Source organism: Salmo salar, chromosome 13 (assembly GCF_965601325.2).
Source record: "Salmo salar chromosome 13, fSalSal1, whole genome shotgun sequence".
Lineage (NCBI taxonomy): Eukaryota > Metazoa > Chordata > Actinopteri > Salmoniformes > Salmonidae > Salmo > Salmo salar.
In genome coordinates, this window is record NC_138303.1 from 14,920,261 (window position 1) to 14,944,736 (window position 24,476).

The following is a 24,476-nucleotide window of genomic DNA, read 5'->3' on the forward strand; positions in this document are numbered from 1 at the left end:
GATGTGGATGTGGGCGTGCTCGGCCCTCTGTTTCCTGTAGTCCACTATCAGCTCCTTTGTCTTGCTGATGTTGAGGGAGAGGTTGTTGTCCTGGCAGCACACTGCCAGGTCACTGAACTCCTCCCTACAGGCTGATGGTGTTGGAGTCATTAGGAGGGGACTAAGCATGCACCCATGAGGGGCCCCAGTGTTGAGGGTTAGTGTGGTGGATGTGTTGTTGCCTACCCTCGCCACCTGGGGGACGGACTGTCAGGAAGTCCAGGATCCAGTTGTAGAGGGAGGTGTTCATTCTCACGTAGGTTCCTCTTGTCCAGGTGGAAAAGGGCAGTGTGGAGTACAATAAACACTCACACAAACACCCATGACTCATGCCTGCAAACAAAGCAAGACACATGTATAACATGACATACATGCAGTCAAATGTATAGGCTTTCCAGAAGTAAATAAATCTCCTGCGTTGTTCATCGTAGAACGATATTGGGGTTTAATGTGAGCCAAGCCTGGTCTTGCTCTGTATGACAAATAGAAGAAAACCACTAGATTACTAGGGGGTTAATTGTGCAACAATTACAGCTGGTGTGGAACCAGGTTTATAGGCGGTCGGTTCCTGAGAGCAGCTGGTGTGGAACCAGGTTTATAGGCAGTCGGTTCCTGAGAGCAGCTGGTGTGGAACCAGGTTTATAGGCGGTCGGTTCCTGAGAGCAGCTGGTGTGGAACCAGGTTTATAGGCGGTCGGTTCCTGAGAGCAGCTGGTGTGGAACCAGGTTTATAGGCGGTCGGTCCCTGAGAGCAGCTGGTGTGGAACCAGGTTTATAGGCGGTCGGTTCCTGAGAGCAGCTGGTGTGGAACCAGGTTTACAGGCGGTCGGTTCCTGAGAGCAGCTGGTGTGGAACCAGGTTTACAGGCGGTCGGTTCCTGAGAGCAGCTGGTGTGGAACCAGGTTTATAGGCGGTCGGTTCCTGAGAGCAGCTGGTGTGGAACCAGGTTTACAGGCGGTCGGTTCCTGAGAGCAGCTGGTGTGGAACCAGGTTTACAGGCGGTCGGTTCCTGAGAGCAGCTGGTGTGTGTGTGTGTGTGTGTGTGTGTGTGTGTGTGTGTGTGTGTGTGTGTGTGTGTGTGTGTGTGTGTGTGTGTGTGTGTGTGTGTGTGTGTGTGTGTGTGTGTGTGTGTGTGTGTTCGCTATATGAGGGAACGCAGCTTGGTTTATTATCAGTGTGTGTAACATGATGTCACCTCAAAACCAGTGGAGCAGGTTCAGAGGGAGGGATAGAAACACTTGACCTCTTCCCTTTGCAGCTGGCTGGCAGTTAAGACTTTAACGTCCTGTTGAGAGTTTCTGTTAGCTGGGATCAGTCATGCACTGTGCCATTTACATACTGTAAATTTATCACACAAATGTACAGTTCAACAACCAGCTAAAAGGTATGTTGTTTGAGAAGGGGAACAGGTATACTGTATAAGTTATAGGGTTAAGGTTCTGGAAAAGAGGGCTTACTTCCAAAAAGGAACAAAATCTAACTAATGTAACAGTCAAACAATCCCATGACAGCAAGCCAGACAGACAGCCAGCCAGCCAGCCAGACAGACAGACAGACAGACAGACAGACAGACAGACAGACAGACAGACAGACAGACAGACAGACAGACAGACAGACAGACAGACAGACAGACAGATCTGAGGTGCTGTAGAGGGGCTGGTGGTTCACGTTAACCAGGCAGCAGGCTGTACCCCACCAGGAGGCTGTATTGATCGCTGATCATCCACCCTCCTCTCTGTGTGGTCATCCTGGTCTCTGTCAGAGAAATGTGGAGCAGTTGCTAAGACACTGGGACTTGGGACGTTTTGCCGCTCTTTCTTTGATCTCAATGGTAAGGGAGGCCACGGCTTCACTATGGAAAGGTCCATGATCCCTCCAACCCAGCAGCCCAGACAGAGAGGGAGCCGAGGCATATGGGCAGCAACAGTGTCACTATGAGGCAGGGGGTGGGTGTAGGGGTTGGGGGAGGGGGGGGGGGGGTCTAAGAATGATAGGTTCTCTCTCTCTCCGCTCCTAGTTCCCAGAATTCACATGATAATTAAGCCATTCCTCTTTACTCTCTGTGGGGCTTCAGCTGGGCTGAAGTGCTTTTGATCGTCCCCACAGCCTTTGGGCCAGCCCTACCGCTGGCCACAGCAGCTTGCCAGCCAGGCGCAAACCACCTGTTTGATTTTCCCAGGGTGAAAAAAGGCGGGAGAAGTACTTCAATAGGGCAGAGGCAGGAATTGTTATATGTCTTCCCCGCTACCCTCCTGTCCGTACCTCCCTCTGGGCTATATATCCACCCTAAGTCCTGCTCTTCTATATAGAGCACAGAAATAAGGCATATTTTCTCACAAAGGAATGGCAAATGAATAATTTCTATATGACACAGGGGGTTCTAACTCACAAAGATGCACTGCCTCTTCAGAGAGAGGGGCTGAGGGGGGTAGAAGGACATACACAGACCAGAGGGTAGTAATGCCTTTATTATGAGAACGCAAGGGGCGGTGCACATGGGAACGCTGAGCGGGAACACACTGGGACAGATGGCTCTTCCCTTGTTGCCAGTGGACACTGTGTGTCCTGGTAATAAAACACCAGGTTAGGTATTGACATCATCGTAGATGTGTTTGGATGTGCAGCAGCAGTACAGATGCCACTTGCTAGAATGGAATGTCGCTGCTGTTCAACTGTCATTGAATGGTCACTCTTTTATATCAACATTCTAGCTCTCTGTTCCTCTCCTGCCGACTATGGTCTGTATCTCTCTCACTGGCCCTGTCCTCTCTACCTTCTCTGTACTGTACCTCTACCTCTCTCTACCTCACTGTACCTCCCTTCCTCCATCCCTCTATGTGCTGTGTACCCATGATGCAGGCGGCTGGCCAGGACTGAACACCTGTTCCCTGTTATCAGGGTTTGTATGGCGGGTGGGGCTTTGTGCATGTTGTATTAGTCCAGTCAGCTCACAAAGCATCCCATACAGCAGCAGGACAGGTGGCCCTGCACCAGCCTACAAAAGCACAGCGTTTTCCCATGGCCTCATTATTAGAGGGTTTCAGCTTTGTTTTTGTGTGGTGGCAGTTTTAACTCTGCACAGCCAGGTCATGTTAAAAAAGACAGGTAAAACAACAAAACAACAGCAGTGACACTCCGAGTAACAAATAGGTCCAATGTGGGTGTATTCTCAGAGAGCTGCAGCATACCCAACCCACTCACACCTGCAGCCTCACCACATCCTGGGACACACCCCAGTGTACCTGCGGCTGGTTTCACTCTTTTTGTTAGGAGGAGTGTGTGTGTGTGTGTGTGTGTGTGTGTGTGTGTGTGTGTGTGTGTGTGTGTGTGTGTGTGTGTGTGTGTGTGTGTGTGTGTGTGTGTGTGTGTGTGTGTGTGTGTGTGTGTGTGTGTGTGTGTGTGTGTGTGTGTGTGAGAGAGAGAGAGAGAGAGAGAGAGAGGCCGTCCCGGAAACAGGAAGGTCAGACTGCATGCTAGATCACAGAGTGTGATCTGTATGGCTGCCAGAGCATCTGAGACCACAGAAAGACTACAGTACACAGAGAGAGAGACTACAGTAAACAGAGAGACTACAGTACACAAAGCGACCTCAGAGAGACTACAGTACACAGAGAGAGACTACAGTAAACAGAGAGATCACAGTACACAGAGAGACTACAGTACACAGAGAGACCACAGTACACAGAGAGACTAGAGTACACAGAGAGACTACAGTACACAGAGAGAGAGACTACAGTAAACAGAGAGACTACAGTACACAGAGAGACCACAGTACACAGAGAGACTACAGTACACAGAGAGAGACTTCAGTAAACAGAGAGACTCCAGTACACAGAGAGACAACAGTACACAGAGAGACGACAGCACACAGAGAGACCACAGAGAGACTACAGTACACAGAGAGACCACAGTAAACAGAGAGACCACAGTAAACAGAAAGACCACAGTACACAGAGAGACTACAGTACACAGAGACTACAGTACACAGAGACCACAGTACACAGAGAGACCACAGAGAGACCACAGTACACAGAGAGACTACAGTACACAGAGAGACCACAGATAGACCACAGTACACAGAGAGACTACAGTACACAGAGAGACCACAGAGAGACTACAGTACACAGAGAGACCACAGTAAACAGAGAGACCACAGTAAACAGATAGACTACAGTACACAGAGAGACCACAGTAAACAGAGAGACCACAGTAAAGAGAGAGACCACAGTAAACAGAAAGACTAGAGTACACAGAGAGACCACAGTACACAGACAGACCACAGTACACAGAGAGACCACAGTAAAGAGAGAGACCACAGTAAACAGAAAGACTAGAGTACACAGAGAGACCACAGTACACAGAGAGACCACAATGAGACCACAGTACACAGAGTGACCATAGTACACAGAGAGACCACAGAGAGACCACAGAAAGACCACAGTACACAGAGAGACCACAGTACACAGAGAGACCACAGAGAGACCACAGTACAGAGAGAACACAGTACACTGAGAGACCGCAGTACACTGAGAGACCGCAGTACACAGAGAGACCACAGTACACAGAGATACCACAGAGAGACCACAATACACAGAGAGACCACAGTACACAGAGAGACCGCAGTACACAGAGAGACTGCTGTACACGGAGAGACCGCAGTACACAGAGAGACCACAGTACACAGATAGACCACAGAGAGACCATAGAGAGACCACAGTACACAGAAAGACCACAGTACACAGAGGGACCACAGAGGGACCACAGTACACAGAGAGACCACAGAGAGACCACAGTACACAGAGGGACCACAGTACACAGAGGGACCACAGAGGGACCACAGTACACAGAGAGACCACAGAGGCACCACTGTACACAGAGAGACCACAGTACACAGAGAGACCACAGAGGGACCACAGTACACAGAGAGACCACAGAGAGACCACAGATTGACCACAGTACACAGAGAGACCACAGTACACAGAGAGACCACAGAGGGACCACAGTACACAGAGAGACCACAGTACACAGAGAGACCACAGAGGGACCACAGTACACAGAGAGACCACAGAGAGACCACAGAGAGACCACAGTACACAGAGGGACCACGGTACACAGAGGGACCACAGAGGGACCACAGTACACAGGGAGACCACAGAGAGACCACAGTACACAGAGAGACTACAGAGAGACCACAGTACACAGAGAGACCACAGAGAGACCACAGAGAGACCACAATACACAGAGAGACCACAGAGACCACAGTACACAGAGAGACCACAGTACACAGAGAGACTACAGAGAGACCACAGTACACAGAGAGACCACAGAGAGACCACAGAGAGACCACAGAGAGACCACAATACACAGAGAGACCACAGAGAGACCACAGTACACAGAGAGTCAACTGACTACCTATCAGCCTTCAGCAAATTGATTGTCAAAGTATTTTCTCAAGGGCTTTTTTGTGGCTAAAACATTGACACACCTGTTCTACGGCCTAACTAAACACTTGGGGTCATCTCCTTCATAAACTGGTATATGGACCACTGATTCCCATCCCAGATGCGGTACATAGTGCTCTTTTTAGAGGCGAGGTCATCTGAATTTCCTCAGTGTATGTGCCCAGCTGTGTAAAAATGTAAGCTATGTAGATTGGCCTGGATAAAGGTTGTTTGCTCAGCGTGGGATTGAGCAGATCAACTGTTGGGTTTTAAGGGTGTTTGTTCAAAAGTTTCCCAGGTGCCTCTCATCTGAACATCAAAATACAATGGTGTTGGGAACAGAATGCAGAGACAGTTCTAGCTTATTGGTGTTGTCCACATGGACAGAGGAGGACTTGGTGTTTATGTGATAAGAGGATGAGCTCTCTCTCTGTGTCTTTCTCCATCTTCCCCTCCCCGTCTCTTTAGGGAATGACAGCTGCTGACTGACTGTTCATCTCAAAACGGTTTAGGATGGAGCGCTGTGGTGCCGCTGGCCAGCTGTGAACAGCTGGTACCGCTAAAGGGAACCCCTTGCACCCCCCCTGCACCCCCCCCCCCCCCCCCCCCCCGGGGACTTTCTATGGGTGCAACAGAAAGACACAGCCTCATTGTTGAGCTCAACTGGGGGTGTTTGGGGGAAACAGTTGTTTAAGAGGGGGCTTGTTAGACCAGTGTCATTGTCTCACTGTAAATGAGTTACCATGTCTCCAGAGTCACTTAGCACCGACAAATCTGTTGTCCCATTGCCTCACTTTCGGAAGCCAAGACTAGTCTGGTTTTGGAAGCCATTTTTTTATTTAAAGCGGAATTTGGTTTGAGTTTTTCTTCTGACCTAATAAAAAGAAGAAGGACTTGAAGCTTCTTGAGTAGGTTTTGTGCAAATTTCTAGCTAATCTCTCTCTGAGCTCTATGCGATTGTCAAAACTGATTTTAAAACCTCTCCTCTCCCACTTCACATCTTTGGATATTGAAAAGGGGGATGCTTCGAATTCAAAGCAGCGGTGGATGAAAAGGAGAATTTTGAGAAAAGGATTCTATTCTTTACCTCATTTTTCAACTCAATGGCGGTAGGAATTAGCATTTTCAGCAGTAGGGCTTAATAATGGACTGCAAGCATCAATGGAGGGGTACCCCTTTCCAACTCACCCACACATCTAATATATAATAACATAAGTCATTTAGCAGACACTTTTATCCAAAGCGACTTATAGTCATGCGTGCATATAGTGGCAAGTAAAAGTATGTGAACCCTTTGGAAATACCTGGATTTCTGCATAAATTGGTCATACAATTTGATCTGATCTTCATCTAGGTCACAACAATAGACAAACACTGCTTAAACCAATAACACACAAACACAATTATAGGTTTTCATGTCTTTATTGAACCCACCGTGTAAACATTCACAGTGCAGGATGGGAAAAGTATGTGAACCCTTGGATTTAATAACTGGTTGTGTCAGTGTGCTCAAGGAAGCAGGAGGGTCGAAGTCAGGCGCAGGAGACACAAGTCCGTGAACACACGTCATTTAATAAATAATCCACACGTTGCCAAGAAAACAGGTAAGGCAGGGCAAAGCAACACAAATGCCCAAACAACAGCCCGGCGTGCAGCGTAGGGACGCAGCCCAAAACACGCTGCCACAAAACCCACAGGCAGAGGGGAAAAAACACCTGTACCTCGGAACAAACACATGACGAAAAAGAATCACGCACAAAGAACAAACCTACACAGAACGACTAAATAACCCTCCCCCACTAATGAACTAATACTAAACAGGTGCCAACTAAACTAGACCTGACCAACAGAAAATAACAGAGGATCGGTGGCAGCTAGTAGGCCGGCGACGACGACCGCCGAGCGCCACCCGGGCGAGGAGGGGCGCCACCTTCCGTCAATGTTGTGACAGGTTGACCCTCCTTTGGCAGCAATAACCACAACCAAACGTTTTCTGTAGTTGCGGATCAGACTTGCACCACGCTCAGGAGGAATTTTGAACCATTCCTCTTTACAAAACTGTTTCAGTTCAGCAATATTCTTGGGATGTCTGGTGTGAATTGCTCTCTTGAGATCATGCCACAATGAGATGTCATTCGGGTTGAGGTCAGGACTCTGACTGGGCCACTCCAGAAGGCATGTTGATTTACTTCTGTGTTGTGGGTTGTTGTCCTGTTGCATCACCCAACTTCTGTTGAGCTTCAATTAGTGGACAGATAGCCTTACATTCTCCTGCAAAATGTCTTGATAAACTTTGGAAATCATAATTCAATTGATGATAGCAAGCTGTCCAGGCCCTGAGGCAGCAAAGGAGCCCCAAACCATGATGCTCCCTCCACCATATTTTACAGTTGGGATGAGGTTTTGATGTTGGTGTGCTGTGCCTTTTTTCTCTCTTCACATAGTGTTGTGTGTTCCTTCCAAACAACTCAACTGTAGTTTCATCTGTCCACAGAATATGTTGCCAGTAGCGCTGTGAAACATCCAGGTGCAGTTTTGCAAACTTCAGACATGCAGCAATGTTTTTTTTGGACAGCAGTGGCTTCTTCCGTGGTGTCCTCCCATGAACACCATTCTTGTTTAGTGTTTTACGTATCGTAGACTCGTCAACAGAGATGGTAGCATGTTCCAGAGATTTCTGTAAGTCTTTAGCTGACACTCTAGGATTCTTCTTAACCTCATTGAGCATTCTGCGCTGTGCTATTGCAGTCATCTTTGCAGGACGGACACTCCTAGGGAGAATAGCAACAGTGATGAACTTTCTCAATTTATAGACAATTTGTCTTACAAATCAAGGCTTTTAGAGATACTTTTGTAACCCTTTCCAGCTTTATGCAAGTCAACAATTCTTAATCTTAGGTCTTCTGAGATCTCTTTTGTTCGAGGCATGGCTCACATCAGGCAATGCTTCTTGTGAATAGCAAACTCAAATTTTGCTAGTGTTTTTTATAGGGCAAGGCAGCTCTAACCAACATCTCCAATCTTGTCTAATTGATTGGACTCCAGGTTAGCTGACTCTTGACTCCAATTAGCTTTTTACAACCTACACTGTGAATATTTAAATGATGTATTCAATATAGACAAGAAAAATACAATAATTTGTGTGTTATTAGTTTAAGCAGACTATGTTTGTCTATTGTTGTGACTTTGATGAAGATCAGATCAAATTTGATGACCAATTTATGCAGAAATCCACGTCATTCCAAAGGGTTCACTTCATACTTTTTCTTGCCACTGTACATTTTCCACATGGGTAGACTGAGCGGGAATCAATACCTACAACCCTGTTGTTGCAAGTGCCATGCTCTACCAACTGAGTCACAGATGACCTGCTCGTAAGACAACTCCCATACACAAGGTTAGACCTGTTGATTCAAACTCCTTATCCACCAGTTGCTCGTTAGCGACTGGAACGAGCTGCAAGAAACACTGAACCTGGACTGTTTTATCTCCATCTCTTCATTCAAAGACTCAATCATGGACACTCTTACTGATCGTTGTGGCTGCTTCACATTGTTGTCTCTACCTTTTCGCCTTTTGTGCTGTTGTCTGTGCCCAATTGTGTTTGTACCATGTTTTGTGCTGCTACCATGTTGTTCCACTTGATATCATAAGGTGAATGCACCAATTTGTAAGTCGCTCTGGATAAGAGCGTCTGATAAATGACGTAAATGTAAAATGTAAATGTGCTTCTGCCATGTTGTGTTGCTACCATGTTGTTGTCATGTTGTGTTGCTACCATGCTGTGTTGTCATGTTGTGTTGCTACCATGCTGTGTTGTCATATGTTGCTACCATGCTGTGTTGTCATGTTGTTTTGCTACCATGTTGTTGTCATGTTGTGTTGCTACCATGCTGTGTTGTCATGTTGTGTTGCTACCATGCTGTGTTGTCATGTTGTTCTGCTACCATGCTGTGTTGTCATGTTGTGTTGCTACCATGCTGTGTTGTCATGTGTTGCTACCATGCTGTGCTGTCATGTTGTGTTGCTACCATGCTGTGTTGTCATATTGTGTTGCTGCCATGCTATGTTGTTGTCTCTCTTTATGTAGTGTTGTGGTGTCTCTTGTCGTGATGTGTGTTTTGTCCTATATTTTTATAAAAATATATATTTTGAATCCCAGCCCCCATCCCCGCAGGAGGCCTTTTGCCTTTTGGTAGGCCGTCATTGTAAATAAGAATTTGTTCTTAACTGACTTGCCTAGTTAAATAAAGGTTACATTTTAAAATTGTAAAAGCACAATATTACCAATGGATTTGAAGTGGTATCTGATCCATTCGCTGCAGTGGAGGAACTGGTTACAACGTATCAACATGCAGATGGGGTCAAAGGGCAGGTCTGTCTGACACATTCCACTGCATATAATGTGGTATACACTGACTGAAGGAAGAGTCAGTGCTTTAGCTAATGCTGGGGTGATGGAGGAGGGGGTCAGAGGGGAGTAGCAGGGGGTTGGCTTGGGCAGGGTTGTCCTGAGCACTGTAAAGGCTCCAGGCTATAACAGTGTCTCCTATTGTGTGGACCTCCCCCTTAGAAAAGGCCCTGAATGAGCCACAGGTCCTAGGCTTCTCCAAGCATTCACCATTGAAGTGGAAAGGATCCCACCGCACAATGTCTATGCTCTCAATAGATCTTTGCGTGCCATTGGTGCACTGGCACTAGCAGATGACGAGCTAATTAGAAGCTATTATGTGTGAGAACCAGGCTGGTTGTAGGAGCCCGGTGCTCAGGGCCCTCAATTGCCAGACAAGCTGTTGCCTCTGCCTCAACCAAAGTCTCGCCCTGCTGGGTGTGGGAGAGAGGGGCAGCCCTGTGGAATCAGGCATCATGGGGAGAGAGGGGGCACCATGGGGAGAGAGGGAATGCCCTGGGAAGACCAGGGGACACTGTTAAAGGACAATGTATGATTGAGTGAGTGCCATAGTGTTGGCAGGAAAGCCAGGGAGGGGCACACTCATTCAAATGCTGGGACAAGCAACAGTAGTCTACAATGGGGGGGTTAAAGTTGGGCCTGCATACTTTCACATACCTAAGCATAATACACCCTCCAACATGCAACTCTCAGGGGGTGGGGGCGAGGCGCTGTGTGGGTCTAAACTGGGCTTGACCCGCTAACACAGCGTCAGTGAGATTGGTGGCAGGGGTCAAAGGTCAGAGCACAGCCACAGGAGGATGCTCATTAGCTGCCTGTCATAGGGCTGCAGTCTGCCTGCATGGTGATCCTCAGGGCTCAGTGGAAACCTATCAGCTATCAGCTGGCAATGGCATTAGCCTGAAATCCAGAACTTGTTTTGATAACATTCCACTCTGTATTACAGATGTAGGATCTTAATTTGATACAGCTGGAAAACAATCCCGCAGCAAAAGGAAATGTTAATTATTATGTGGATTCTAATTAATGGACATTTTTTTTGTGATTCATCCTTTTTTTTGTAAGGGAAAATCAAGTTTGAAACATCAAATTGGAAATTGCAAACTTCAGAAGCCTAATAAAAGCTCAAATATACATAAACGTTTTAAGGAAAGTTCTCCTGCAACAGGGTGATCAAAATTAAGATCCTACATCTGTAGGTTCATATCCTGTCCTATACTTGCAGGGTTTAACTGTTATCTTTCTCTATTAAAAAGAAAAGAGAGCCCCTCACTAAATTCAGCCTATTTGAGATCTTTAAAGCCCTTATAATCTGCTGACCCTGACCTAAATTACCATCACAATGTGTTTCTGACACCAGAGGTCAATGATTGGTGACCATCGTAGCTTGTCCTGTGGAACATAGACCCCCCGGGATGACACAGGCCTTCCATTCCCTTCCCTTGAGCTCCAGTGACACACCCCAACCAAAATGAGACATCTGAAATCAAAACATATGTGGAATTTAAAAAAATTCTGATTTTTTTTTCATCACATGGGCTACATGAAAAATGTTTAGCCATATGGGCCAAATGTCAGAGTAATATGACAAAAGTGAAGAGCATAATACCAAGGTCATTTTCACAGGGCCTACGTTAGGACATGGCCCCGACCCCTCGGAACACTCAGCACACCTGCTCACAGGTGATGTTATCAGTCAAACAGGAATGGTGATGTTATCAGTCAAACAGGAATGGTAATGTTATCAGTCAAACAGGAATGGTAATGTTATCAGTCAAACAGGAATGGTAATGTTATCAGTCAAACAGGAATGGTAATGTTATCAAACAGGAATGGTAATGTTATCAGTCAAACAGGAATGGTAATGTTATCAGTCAAACAGGAATGGTGATGTTATCAAACAGGAATGGTAATGTTATCAGTCAAACAGGAATGGTAATGTTATCAGTCAAACAGGAATGGTAATGTCATCAGTCAAACAGGAATGGTGATGTTATCAGTCAAACAGGAATGGTAATGTTATCAGTCAAACAGGAATGGTGATGTTATCAGTCAAACAGGAATGGTAATGTTATCAGTCAAACAGGAATGGTGATGTTATCAAACAGGAATGGTAATGTTATCAGTCAAACAGGAATGGTGATGTTATCAAACAGGAATGGTGATGTTATCAGTCAAACAGGAATGGTGATGTTATCAAACAGGAATGGTAATGTTATCAGTCAAACAGGAATGGTGATGTTATCAGTCAAACAGGAATGGTGATGTTATCAGTCAAACAGGAATGGTAATGTTATCAGTCAAACAGGAATGGTAATGTTATCAGTCAAACAGGAATGGTAATGTTATCAGTCAAACAGGAATGGTAATGTCATCAGTCAAACAGGAATGGTAATGTTATCAGTCAAACAGGAATGGTAATGTTATCAGTCAAACAGGAATGGTAATGTTATCAGTCAAACAGGAATGGTAATGTTATCAGTCAAACAGGAATGGTAATGTTATCAGTCAAACAGGAATGGTAATGTTATCAGTCAAACAGGAATGGTAATGTCATCAGTCAAACAGGAATGGTGATGTTATCAAAAAGGAATGGTAATGTTATCAGTCAAACAGGAATGGTAATGTTATCAGTCAAACAGGAATGGTAATGTTATCAAACAGGAATGGTAATGTTATCAGTCAAACAGGAATGGTAATGTTATCAGTCAAACAGGAATGGTAATGTTATCAGTCAAACAGGAATGGTAATGTTATCAGTCAAACAGGAATGGTGATGTTATCAAACAGGAATGGTAATGTTATCAGTCAAACAGGGATGGTAATTTTATCAGTCAAACAGGAATGGTGATGTTATCAAACAGGAATGGTAATGTTATCAGTCAAACAGGAATGGTGATGTTATCAGTCAAACAGGAATGGTGATGTTATCAGTCAAACAGGAATGGTAATGTTATCAGTCAAACAGGAATGGTAATGTTATCAGTCAAACAGGAATGGTAATGTTATCAGTCAAACAGGAATGGTGATGTTATCAGTCAAACAGGAATGGTGATGTTATCAGTCAAACAGGAATGGTAATGTTATCAGTCAAACAGGAATGGTAATGTTATCAGTCAAACAGGAATGGTGATGTTATCAAACAGGAATGGTAATGTTATCAGTCAAACAGGGATGGTAATGTTATCAGTCGAACAGGAATGGTAATGTCATCAGTCAAACAGGAATGGTAATGTTATCAGTCAAACAGGAATGGTGATGTTATCAGTCAAACAGGAATGGTGATGTTATCAGTCAAACAGGAATGGTGATGTTATCAGTCAAACAGGAATGGTGATGTTATCAGTCAAACAGGAATGGTGATGTTATCAGTCAAACAGGAATGGTAATGTTATCAGTCAAACAGGAATGGTAATGTTATCAGTCAAACAGGAATGGTAATGTTATCAAACAGGAATGGTAATGTTATCAGTCAAACAGGAATGGTGATGTTATCAAACAGGAATGGTAATGTTATCAGTCAAACAGGAATGGTGATGTTATCAGTCAAACAGGAATGGCAATGTTATCAGTCAAACAGGAATGGTAATGTTATCAGTCAAACAGGAATGGTGATGTTATCAAACAGGAATGGTAATGTTATCAGTCAAACAGGAATGGTGATGTTATCAGTCAAACAGGAATGGCAATGTTATCAGTCAAACAGGAATGGTGATGTTATCAGTCAAACAGGAATGGTAATGTTATCAGTCAAACAGGAATGGTAATGTTATCAGTCAAACAGGAATGGTAACGTTATCAGTCAAACAGGAATGGTAATGTTATCAAACAGGAATGGTAATGTTATCAGTCAAACAGGAATGGTGATGTTATCAGTCAAACAGGAATGCTGATGTTATCAAACCGGAATGGTAATGTTATCAGTCAAACAGGAATGGTAATGTTATCAGTCAAACAGGAATGGTGATGTTATCAGTCAAACAGGAATGGTAATGTTATCAGTCAAACAGGAATGGTAATGTTATCAGTCAAACAGGAATGGTAATGTTATCAGTCAAACAGGAATGGTGATGTTATCAGTCAAACAGGAATGGTGATGTTATCAGTCAAACAGGAATGGTAATGTTATCAGTCAAACAGGAATGGTAATGTTATCAGTCAAACAGGAATGGTGATGTTATCAAACAGGAATGGTAATGTTATCAGTCAAACAGGGATGGTAATGTTATCAGTCAAACAGGAATGGTAATGTCATCAGTCAAACAGGAATGGTAATGTTATCAGTCAAACAGGAATGGTGATGTTATCAGTCAAACAGGAATGGTGATGTTATCAGTCAAACAGGAATGGTAATGTTATCAGTCAAACAGGAATGGTGATGTTATCAGTCAAACAGGAATGGTGATGTTATCAAACAGGAATGGTAATGTCATCAGTCAAACAGGAATGGTAATGTTATCAGTCAAACAGGAATGGTGATGTTATCAGTCAAACAGGAATGGTGATGTTATCAGTCAAACAGGAATGGTGATGTTATCAGTCAAACAGGAATGGTAATGTTATCAGTCAAACAGGAATGGTAATGTTATCAGTCAAACAGGAATGGTAATGTTATCAAACAGGAATGGTAATGTTATCAGTCAAACAGGAATGGTGATGTTATCAAACAGGAATGGTAATGTTATCAGTCAAACAGGAATGGTGATGTTATCAGTCAAACAGGAATGGCAATGTTATCAGTCAAACAGGAATGGTAATGTTATCAGTCAAACAGGAATGGTGATGTTATCAAACAGGAATGGTAATGTTATCAGTCAAACAGGAATGGTGATGTTATCAGTCAAACAGGAATGGCAATGTTATCAGTCAAACAGGAATGGTGATGTTATCAGTCAAACAGGAATGGTAATGTTATCAGTCAAACAGGAATGGTAATGTTATCAGTCAAACAGGAATGGTAACGTTATCAGTCAAACAGGAATGGTAATGTTATCAAACAGGAATGGTAATGTTATCAGTCAAACAGGAATGGTGATGTTATCAGTCAAACAGGAATGCTGATGTTATCAAACCGGAATGGTAATGTTATCAGTCAAACAGGAATGGTAATGTTATCAGTCAAACAGGAATGGTGATGTTATCAGTCAAACAGGAATGGTAATGTTATCAGTCAAACAGGAATGGTAATGTTATCAGTCAAACAGGAATGGTAATGTTATCAGTCAAACAGGAATGGTGATGTTATCAAACAGGAATGGTAATGTCATCAGTCAAACAGGAATGGTAATGTTATCAGTCAAACAGGAATGGTGATGTTATCAGTCAAACAGGAATGGTAATGTTATCAGTCAAACAGGAATGGTGATGTTATCAGTCAAACAGGAATGGTGATGTTATCAAAAAGGAATGGTAATGTTATCAGTCAAACAGGAATGGTAATGTTATCAGTCAAACAGGAATGGTAATGTTATCAGTCAAACAGGAATGGTGATGTTATCAAACAGGAATGGTAATGTTATCAGTCAAACAGGAATGGTAATGTTATCAGTCAAACAGGAATGGTGATGTTATCAAACAGGAATGGTAATGTTATCAGTCAAACAGGAATGGTGATGTTATCAGTCAAACAGGAATGGTAATGTTATCAGTCAAACAGGAATGGTAATGTTATCAGTCAAACAGGAATGGTAATGTTATCAGTCAAACAGGAATGGTAATGTTATCAGTCAAACAGGAATGGTGATGTTATCAAACAGGAATGGTAATGTTATCAGTCAAACAGGAATGGTAATGTTATCAGTCAAACAGGAATGGTGATGTTTGCAGTCAAACAGGAATAGTGAGAAATTGGAAAACACAATGAATCCTTCAGCTAAATGGGACAGGCCTAAAAAAACACATCTTCATGCCTACAGCTCTGTCACTGGCTGTTGAGTCGACTGAAATGTTGATATGCTGTATACAGAGAAGTTAAACTGTGGTAACGTCTCTGCTTGTGTTGAACTTTGACCAACAAACATTATGGATGGCAAGAGAGACAGCAGTCCACAAAAAATGATATGCAGATATACACACTCACTGGACTCTACCCAGACACTCACTGGACTCTACCCAGACACTCACTGGACTCTACCCAGACACTCACTGGACTCTACCCAGACACTCACTGGACTCTACCCACACACTCACTGGACTCTACCCAGACACTCACTGGACTCTACCCAGACACTCACTGGACTCTACCCACACACTCACTGGACTCTACCCAGACACTCACTGGACTCTACCCACACACTCACTGGACTCTGCCCAGACACTCACTGGACTCTACCCAGACACTCACTGGACTCTACCCAGACACTCACTGGACTCTACCCACACACTCACTGGACTCTACCCACACACTCACTGGACTCTACCCAGACACTCACTGGACTCTACCCACACACTCACTGGACTCTACCCAGACACTCACTGGACTCTGCCCAGACACTCACTGGACTCTACCCACACAGTCACTGGACTCTACCCACACACTCACTGGACACTACCCTCACACTGACTGGACTCTACCCAGACACTCACTGGACACTGCCCACACACTCACTGGACACTACCCACACAGTCACTGGACACTACACACACACACACACACACTACACTGACACTACAACACACACACACACACACACACACACACACATGTATGCATATTGACGCCACACACACTTTCACACTCTTCACAGACGCTGCTGCTACTCTGTGTATGATCTATCCTGATTGCATAGTCACTTTTACCCCTACCTACATGTACATATTACCTCAATTACCTCAAATACCTCGTACCCCTGCACATTGACTCGGTACAGGTACTCCTTGTATATAGTCTTGTTATTGCTATTTCATTGAGTTACTATTTCCTTTTTTTATTTTATGAAATTGTTCTCACTTTTTAACTCTGCATTGTTGGTTAAGGGCTTGTAAGTAAGTATTTAATGGTAAAGTCTACACCTGTTGTATTTGGTGCATGTGACAAATACAATTTTATTTAATTATATTTTTAACTTATTGTATGACCTCAAGCACCCTCTCATCCCCAGATACACAGTGACAGCGGACATCCATGCCTGGACCATGTCTGGGCCACCAGCACAGTACTCATTACATGTCACTCATAAGGAGCAGGATTAGTCTATGTAACAGCATAGACCTCTTCTTAGATTCCGTCCACCAGCAAAGCATCACTAGTCTACAGTAGACTACAGCACAAAAAAAAAGAATTTCAGCATTCTGTGGAAAAAGCTTTAATTTCAGTGAAAAGTAATACAATGCAATGTTAGAGATAGAGCCAACAGAAACTGCTGTGGTGGGAGAAGATGGTAACAGGAAAAACATTCCTGGAATGTTCTTCCTTCCTCCTTATCATCAACCCGTCGTCCAGCGTCTCCCTCTCTGTTTCCTGTCCACAGTCTGCAGCCGTGCCGGGATAAGATTACAATAAAAAAATGTTTTAACCAAATTCATTTCTTGAAAACGAAAACATGAGTTGCAGAGGTTGAGTGAACAAAAGGCCCCACATTCTATACCACTGCCAGTTCATGTCAATCAACTAACAACCAACTGCCTTCAAACCAGCTTATGTGGTGTCACTGTCACAACTCAGGGAGGATCTAACAACAAGGGAGGGAGACGGAGCGAGAAAACATTTTTACAACTCAGTTAGTAGCTAGTTGTAACAAACCACAACAGAAAGAACCTCCTCTCTGTCTTAAAATCAGGAGCTAATGTGTTTCACTTTCCTCCGTCCCCCTTCCCCTGCCCCTCCCCTCTCCTTGATGTTGCAGTAAACAGGATTAAAAGGGCCCAGCTGTGTGGGGTTATTGTTGGTGTCAGTAGGAAGTGCTGATAGCTTCTGCAACTGAACAAAAGCTGGATGAGAGAGCAGAGGGGCGCTCCAGACTCACTGGCTCCAGACAAGATTTTCTCCCACAATACTTGCTCTGCACTCCCATTGTTTCAGACCACTGGCTCTCCCCATCCCCAACATGACCTGTGAAAGAGGATGTCACTCTTCTCACACAGGAACATCTCCCTCTGGATGCTGGAGAAGAACATGACTTTTGCTTAGCAAGTATAAGTAAAATGCAGGGATTTTTTTATTTTTTTAAAGAGGGCTAATTGTCCAGTTAAGAAATGCTGATTTAATTACACTTGCATAATCAATTCCATGCACTTTATTATAATACATGCTTTGATCAAAAATTAAAGCTCCACATGCCGTATTTCCAGTGCATTATTTGAGTATTTCACATAGGCCAACTGAATTACTCATTCAAACCACATATATTTTGGGGGGGAATACCAGATGCTAACAATTACATTCTTCTCAGTTTTCACTTTGTGTTTTCATGCCTTCTCTTGTTTGCTTCTCTGTCTCCAACTGAATTGCAAGTTTGTTGCAAACTCAGAACAATTTTACAAGTCGCAACATTTATTTGAATATATTTACTAAGTAAAAAGAAAACCGAATGGAAATCTAATTCTGGTGGACTACAGCCAGACAGACAGGCACTGAAATTGCAACATTGTAAGTTATTTTATATCCGTGTCAAATATACAATGTTTTTACTTGAGGAATTTTCTTATGAAAAAAGAAGGGGAAGGAATTCACGAACTGTCATTATACATTCAAAGCCCTCTGTCTTTTTTCCCCTTCTTTTACAAGCCTTTGGAGCTTGAGTGAGCAAGCTAGAGACAATGGCAGTTTGCAGGTGTGTGGGGCAGTAATCTCTTCACTGAGTGGTTTAACGTGATAAATGAATAACGATTTTGGGCAGACAGTTTGTTCTCAGGGTTTGTGCTGTGCAGGTGAATGGGGGGATTGTGAGCCCCGTTGTTTGAGGTCTCCATGGACACCGCCCGCGCGGCGCCGGGCTGACAGCCGTCAGGGTCGACATGAATGGGTGACGTCACGGAACTGGCGCCTGGCAGTCTGCGTCAGCTTGTTTGGACTATCAGGGGAAGATTCAAAACAGAGCAATTCACATACCGCACAGCGCACAGTGGGAACATGTGAACGAATCTGTGAAACTATTCATTGGAAGATTTAACGCTTAATGTGTGTAAACTATGAGATTGGTCAATGTGAATCCATGAGAATCTTCTACTAATGAAATGCAATTGTAAATACATTTAAAGTTTTTATACCATAATGCAAAATCTATAGCTGATAAATAACTGCCAAATTAATTGATGCTATTAAAACATTAATTTGGATAGGATTTGTTGAATGGTCAAATGCAGAATGATGTATTTAGTTTATAATAAAATGTGATATGCACTTTTCAGTTGATTAAAACATAATAGTTATAAACAAATACAAACATGTATTTGAGGGTAGGGAAGGATTCTGCAGAGCTGGGATGTGCAGAATGCTTAGTTCTGCTACTCTATTTTATCGAGATTATAAATGGACTGGCATTTTTTCAGTAAGCTATAGACATCCCCAATAAAAAGCTATATTGATGTGGCAGGTCCGGTTATTTACCGAAAGACTGAGTTCCAATCGGTCTACAATTAAAAGCCTATTAATCTAGTTATTGCAGCGTTCTTCATGACTAAACTCCACACCCACGTCTCCGGGCGGTCTCTACACCTGCAGAGTCCACGGTCAAAGGACAGCTGGGAAATTTGTTTCCATTTGTAACACCATCATTTAGCAGATTGTAAAGATTGATAAACACCCTGTCACTAATGGTAGCGCAAGGACTGGAAGACCGACCCTCCGTTGCAGGCGGGAGCTTCTCATTGGTCCAACGCTTCAAAATGTGCCCGCTTTAGTCACTCCCCGAATCCTGCTGGAAAGATAAATGCTGCGTGAGTTCCCTTCACAGCCACAAACTGTCAACATTCGCTTGACAGAGTCTGAGAATTCTCACCAGGATACCAGAACTTTACCTCTTTTTAGTATATTGCTCTCCACTCTTCAAGACGTCAGAACAAGAGAAAATGAAAGTTGTCGGATCTACCTGCACCCTGAAGAACACCGAGGACATGGTCCGGTGTCTCTCTGAACAGAGTATGGCCATCTCCAAGTGTAAGATCCCACTGCTGGACGAGCAGATGAGTGCATTTCTGCAGGACATGAACAGCTGCTACAGCAAGTTGAAGGAGCTGGTGCCCACTCTGCCAGCCAACAAGAAAGCCAGTAAGATGGAGATTCTGCAGCATGTCATCGACTATATCTGGGACCTACAGGTCGAGCTGGACGCACCCGGCAAACAGCAGGCCGCAGATGTACCTCGGACCCCTCTGACAACCCTCAATGCAGAAATCGCCAGCATCTCTGTGGAGGTATGTGTACAGAACAATTCCATCAACGCAAGTTCAGGAAAATATATTATTGCCATGCATTACATATTCAAGTGTAAAAAGGACACCACTGCATAATCCTGTGCTAAAACCAAGTTGTTATGTGTTTGTTAAAATGTACCGTTATCCCTCTTCCTTTTCACAGAACGGATGCTCCGATGACAGAATTCTCTGCCGCTGATCAAGCCACAGACATAACCATTAACCGAAGCAACATGAAGAACGACGTTGGCCAGCCATGGATGACATTTCGTCGCATCTTATGTCTTGCATCAAGCAGTGAAGCGACGTGAAAATCCATGATATGCGTAGATAAACATTCTGAGTTGAAACTACGAAGTGTCAGGTCAGGGGAGCTGTCCCCACGCAGTCACAGGTGTCCTGCTGTCACCAAGAAGAGCGGCGGGCGCGGTGACAGACACGCGTCCTGGTCGAGCTGAGACAGGATCGGCATCAACAACATAGCATCCTAACCCAACAAGCTCTCTTAGATGTTGATACATGTTGGACTTTATGTGAAATAATCTTTCATTCCTTATTATCTTTTCTGTATTTTGAGCAATTTACATGTAGAAAAGATTTATATTTTAAAATGTCAATTTCTCAGATTGCTGAGCTATATTTGTATTGTATATTACAATGATTCAGATGTGATCCCCAATATTGTTTTTATAACAATGTACTTCTGGTGTTTTTATTAAAACAATGTATGTTAGGTGAGAATAATGCCTTCGCTTTTCATTCTTTGAATCTTGCTTGTTTATACACAACACGCGTTGTTCGCTGTAGACCTACTGCCTTGGTTTGAACTGAGGGTCAGACATTCACTTGTAACGGTTAGATTTCCAGACAGAACATCGTTTTGGCAGGCATGGAAAATTACAATTAGTTCAATGAACAGAAGCATGTCTTTGGATCTACTAAGTAACCAAACTATGAGAACTATAGTATTTTGTTGAACAATCACTACAATAAGGTGATCACAATACTTGTAATAATATTCTATGACAAGTGACGATTCACTGCCATATTGAATAGATGGATTTTTACTTCCACTCATTCACAGAGCATGAAAACGTCAATGAGGTTAATATATAGTTAGTAACCTACACAGCTATTACACTAGAATGTTACCCAAACTATTATCTAATTAACAAGAGCCATTTAACATAGGCTAATCCAGTGTTTTCATAATAGACCTTTACCATTGTGTACCATCATTAGCCTACTCATTTAAATATAAAACCGCCCCCTAATTGAAATAACCTATAGTCTTAGAAAAAAAGGTTATTTGGCTGGATAACCCTTTGAATAACTATTTTTGGTTCCAGGTAGAACCCTTTTAGGTTCCATGTAGAACCCTTACCTGGAACCAAAAAGTGTTATCCTATGGGGAGAGCAGAATAACCCTTTTTTTTAAGAGTACCAAGGCATTCAACACAGACCTAAAAGAGGTTCATGAATATTCATGATATACAATATTATTTTGGTTTAGAGAATATATGAGAATCATTGATTTAGGATTTATTTTCTCATGTTCACAGTTTCAAAGTTGTTCTAACTTTTCCTACTATTCTCTCTCTCTCTCTGTCACACACACAGACTCACACACACAGCGAGTCTATTTTCTTGGCTGCGATGCCGACCCATCTGCAGCCTGGCTCACGGATTTGTGTTTGTTAATGTTTCAATCAGCTGTGCGCCGAGGAATGTGAGGCTACTTAACCTGAACTTCGCCAGGTGTACGGCGGCGCCACTCAGTCTGGGCCCGTCTGCCCTTGGCACTACGCTATCACACAAACACAATCCCACACTGACTCGGCTTTAAAACGTTAGCGCCGCAGCTGTGCGTACTGCACTGCAGGGGATTTAGAGCCACTTTACATCTGGGAATGGAAATAAATACAACTGTTGAACAGAGCGCTACTATCTATCATAGCTTTGTCCTGCACTCTCCCGACTTATGTTGAGCTATTTTAACTTCTGTTGGAATACCATTATTGAGCCATGAACATTAAACTAATGGGTTATAACACGCTGAGGCCATGTAAAACAGTGAAAAAGAAACCGTAGCTTGTCACATCTCCTATCATAGTAGGTTATACTGGTCAGGTGAGCGACACAAGAGTTCACTTTGCTCATAAACTTGTCTAATCAAAATAGGTAATTCTTTTCAAATGTGGAAATGAATGTTCATTTTATAGTTGGCATAACTCTCTACTCTTTGTAGACTATAATAATATTACTCTGTTGTATAAGAACATAACTAAGAAATGTAGCCAATTATCAAAATAATATATAAAGCAATGTGCCATCAAAACGTTATACATGACTATATATTATTCAATGCATCTGAAAGAGGTAACGAAGATGGTCAAAAAAAGATTCCATGCAAATCTTCTGTTCAATAATCATTTTTCTCATAGCCTACTTTATCATGATGAGTAGTGTCAATTCCATTGTATTTCATTCTACTGCACTAAACATAGGCCTGCTGAAGCAAGCAGACACACGGTCGATGGCGCCCTCTTGTGGTGGTACACGGATAGTACAGACAGCCGTTTACATTCTTTTCATAGCCAATCATTTGGCGATGAAGTGACAGAACGTTAATCATGATTGTAGACTCTAGACTGGACACAGTGCAACAATGTAACCCTAAGCAGTAGCATGGGGCTAGACACCTAGACACGCCCTCTGTCCACCGTTTATGCATGAGGAGGGCCACCAAAATGGAATGCCCTGCTTAAATGTATCCTTGTGTATCCAAGTCACAGATATACAGTACATTTACTTCAGTGTGTGTGCCTACAATAGATGGAATGAAAAAACAACTATATTATTCTAGCCTGTCAAAGTAGGATGGCTATCAAACCTTTCTGGATGAAAAAGCATCCCAGTTAGCTAACAATTTTACCAGAGTGATAGGGGTGCTGTTCTCTGTTTGGCTGTGCTGTTTGAAGCACAGATAGAACAAGGAGCCATATGTTTCACCTGATGCATTAATCTGAAGCCTCCAGTTGGAATTTCCACTCGAAACAGCTTTAGTGGGGGCAGCTGCTGAGGCTATACCTAAGAGTTCAGGGAGGAGGAAAGCAGTCCCATGGTGGACGGAGGAGTGTGGGGCAGCAGTGAGCAGTAGGAACAGGGCATTTAGAGTACGGAAAAGGACACATAACTTCCAACATCTGATTCAGTATAAGCAGGCCCAGGCTCTGGTGAGGAGAACTGTCCGTCAGGCAAAGAGGTTGTGTTGGCGTCGGTTCTGTGACACCATTGGACGACACCTGTGGGAGAAGTGTGGGGGATGATCAGAAGAGAGTGGGATCCTCCAGTGTTGATGAGTGGGGGGGATATGGCAGTAACAGATGAGGAGAAGGCAGAGATGATGGCCAAAGAGTTTGTCCAAGTGCACAGCTCTGCAAATTTGTCAGAGGACGGGCAGGGCGGGAGAGAGAGAACGAGAGAGGTAGGCGGGAGGATGTAAATGATGCGTTGGATGCACAATTTACCATGACAGAGATGAAATGGACGATAGGTAAGGCTGGGTTAATGGTGTTGTACAACAGAGTTTAGGAGGAGGGGAAACTACCAGGCAGCTGGAAGGAGGCAGTAGTGGGACCAATCCGTAAGACAGGGAAGGACCCGACGAGGCCAACTAACTATCGGCCAATAGCTTTAACATAACATGGATGTAAGATTACGGAACGTATGATTACGGAGAGGCTAACTTACTTCCTGGAGAGCAGGGGGATAGTATCGCCACATCAGAGTGGGTTCAGGAAGGGGAGGGGAACTATGGACCCAGTACTCTGCTTAGAAGCAGAGGTCAGGAAGGGGAACTATGGACCCAGTACTCTGCTTAGAAGCAGAGGTCAGGAAGGGGAACTATGGACCCAGTACTCTGTTAGAAGCAGAGGTCAGGAAGGGGAACTATGGACCCAGTGCTCTGTTAGAAGCAGAGGTCAGGAAGGGGAACTATGGACCCAGTGCTCTGTTAGAAGCAGAGGTCAGGAAGGGGAACTATGGACCCAGTACTCTGCTTAGAGGCAGAGGTCAGGAAGGCTCAGGTGAACAAGGAGACTGTTGTAGCAGTCTATTTTGATGTGGAGAAGGCGCATGATATGATGTGGAAGGAGGGGTTGTTAATCAAGCTTGATATTATGGGGGGTAGGAGGAAGAATGTAAAACTGGATAAAGGATTTCCTTTTTGGA

The 24,476-nt window shown here is 43.7% G+C and overlaps 1 protein-coding gene across 1 annotated transcript; it reads left to right on the forward strand.

Moving 5' to 3' along the window:
• Positions 1-19,750: 19,750 nt before the first annotated feature.
• Positions 19,751-20,987, forward strand: LOC106566470 (DNA-binding protein inhibitor ID-1). Its single transcript, XM_014134538.3, has 2 exons — positions 19,751-20,243; positions 20,407-20,987. The coding sequence occupies exons 1-2, from the start codon at positions 19,899-19,901 to the stop codon at positions 20,440-20,442; spliced, it is 381 nt and encodes a 126-aa protein (XP_013990013.1). The 5' UTR covers positions 19,751-19,898; the 3' UTR covers positions 20,443-20,987.
• Positions 20,988-24,476: the final 3,489 nt, after the last annotated feature.

What these genes read in the sequence shown, in the direction of transcription:
- LOC106566470 (XM_014134538.3), top strand. Translation starts at nt 19,899, where the DNA reads ATGAAAGTTGTCGGATCTACCTGCACCCTGAAGAACACCGAGGACATG. An exon ending in TCGCCAGCATCTCTGTGGAG is followed by an intron (nt 20,244 to 20,406) that starts GTATGTGTACAG and finishes TCCTTTTCACAG; the next exon opens with AACGGATGCTCCGATGACAG.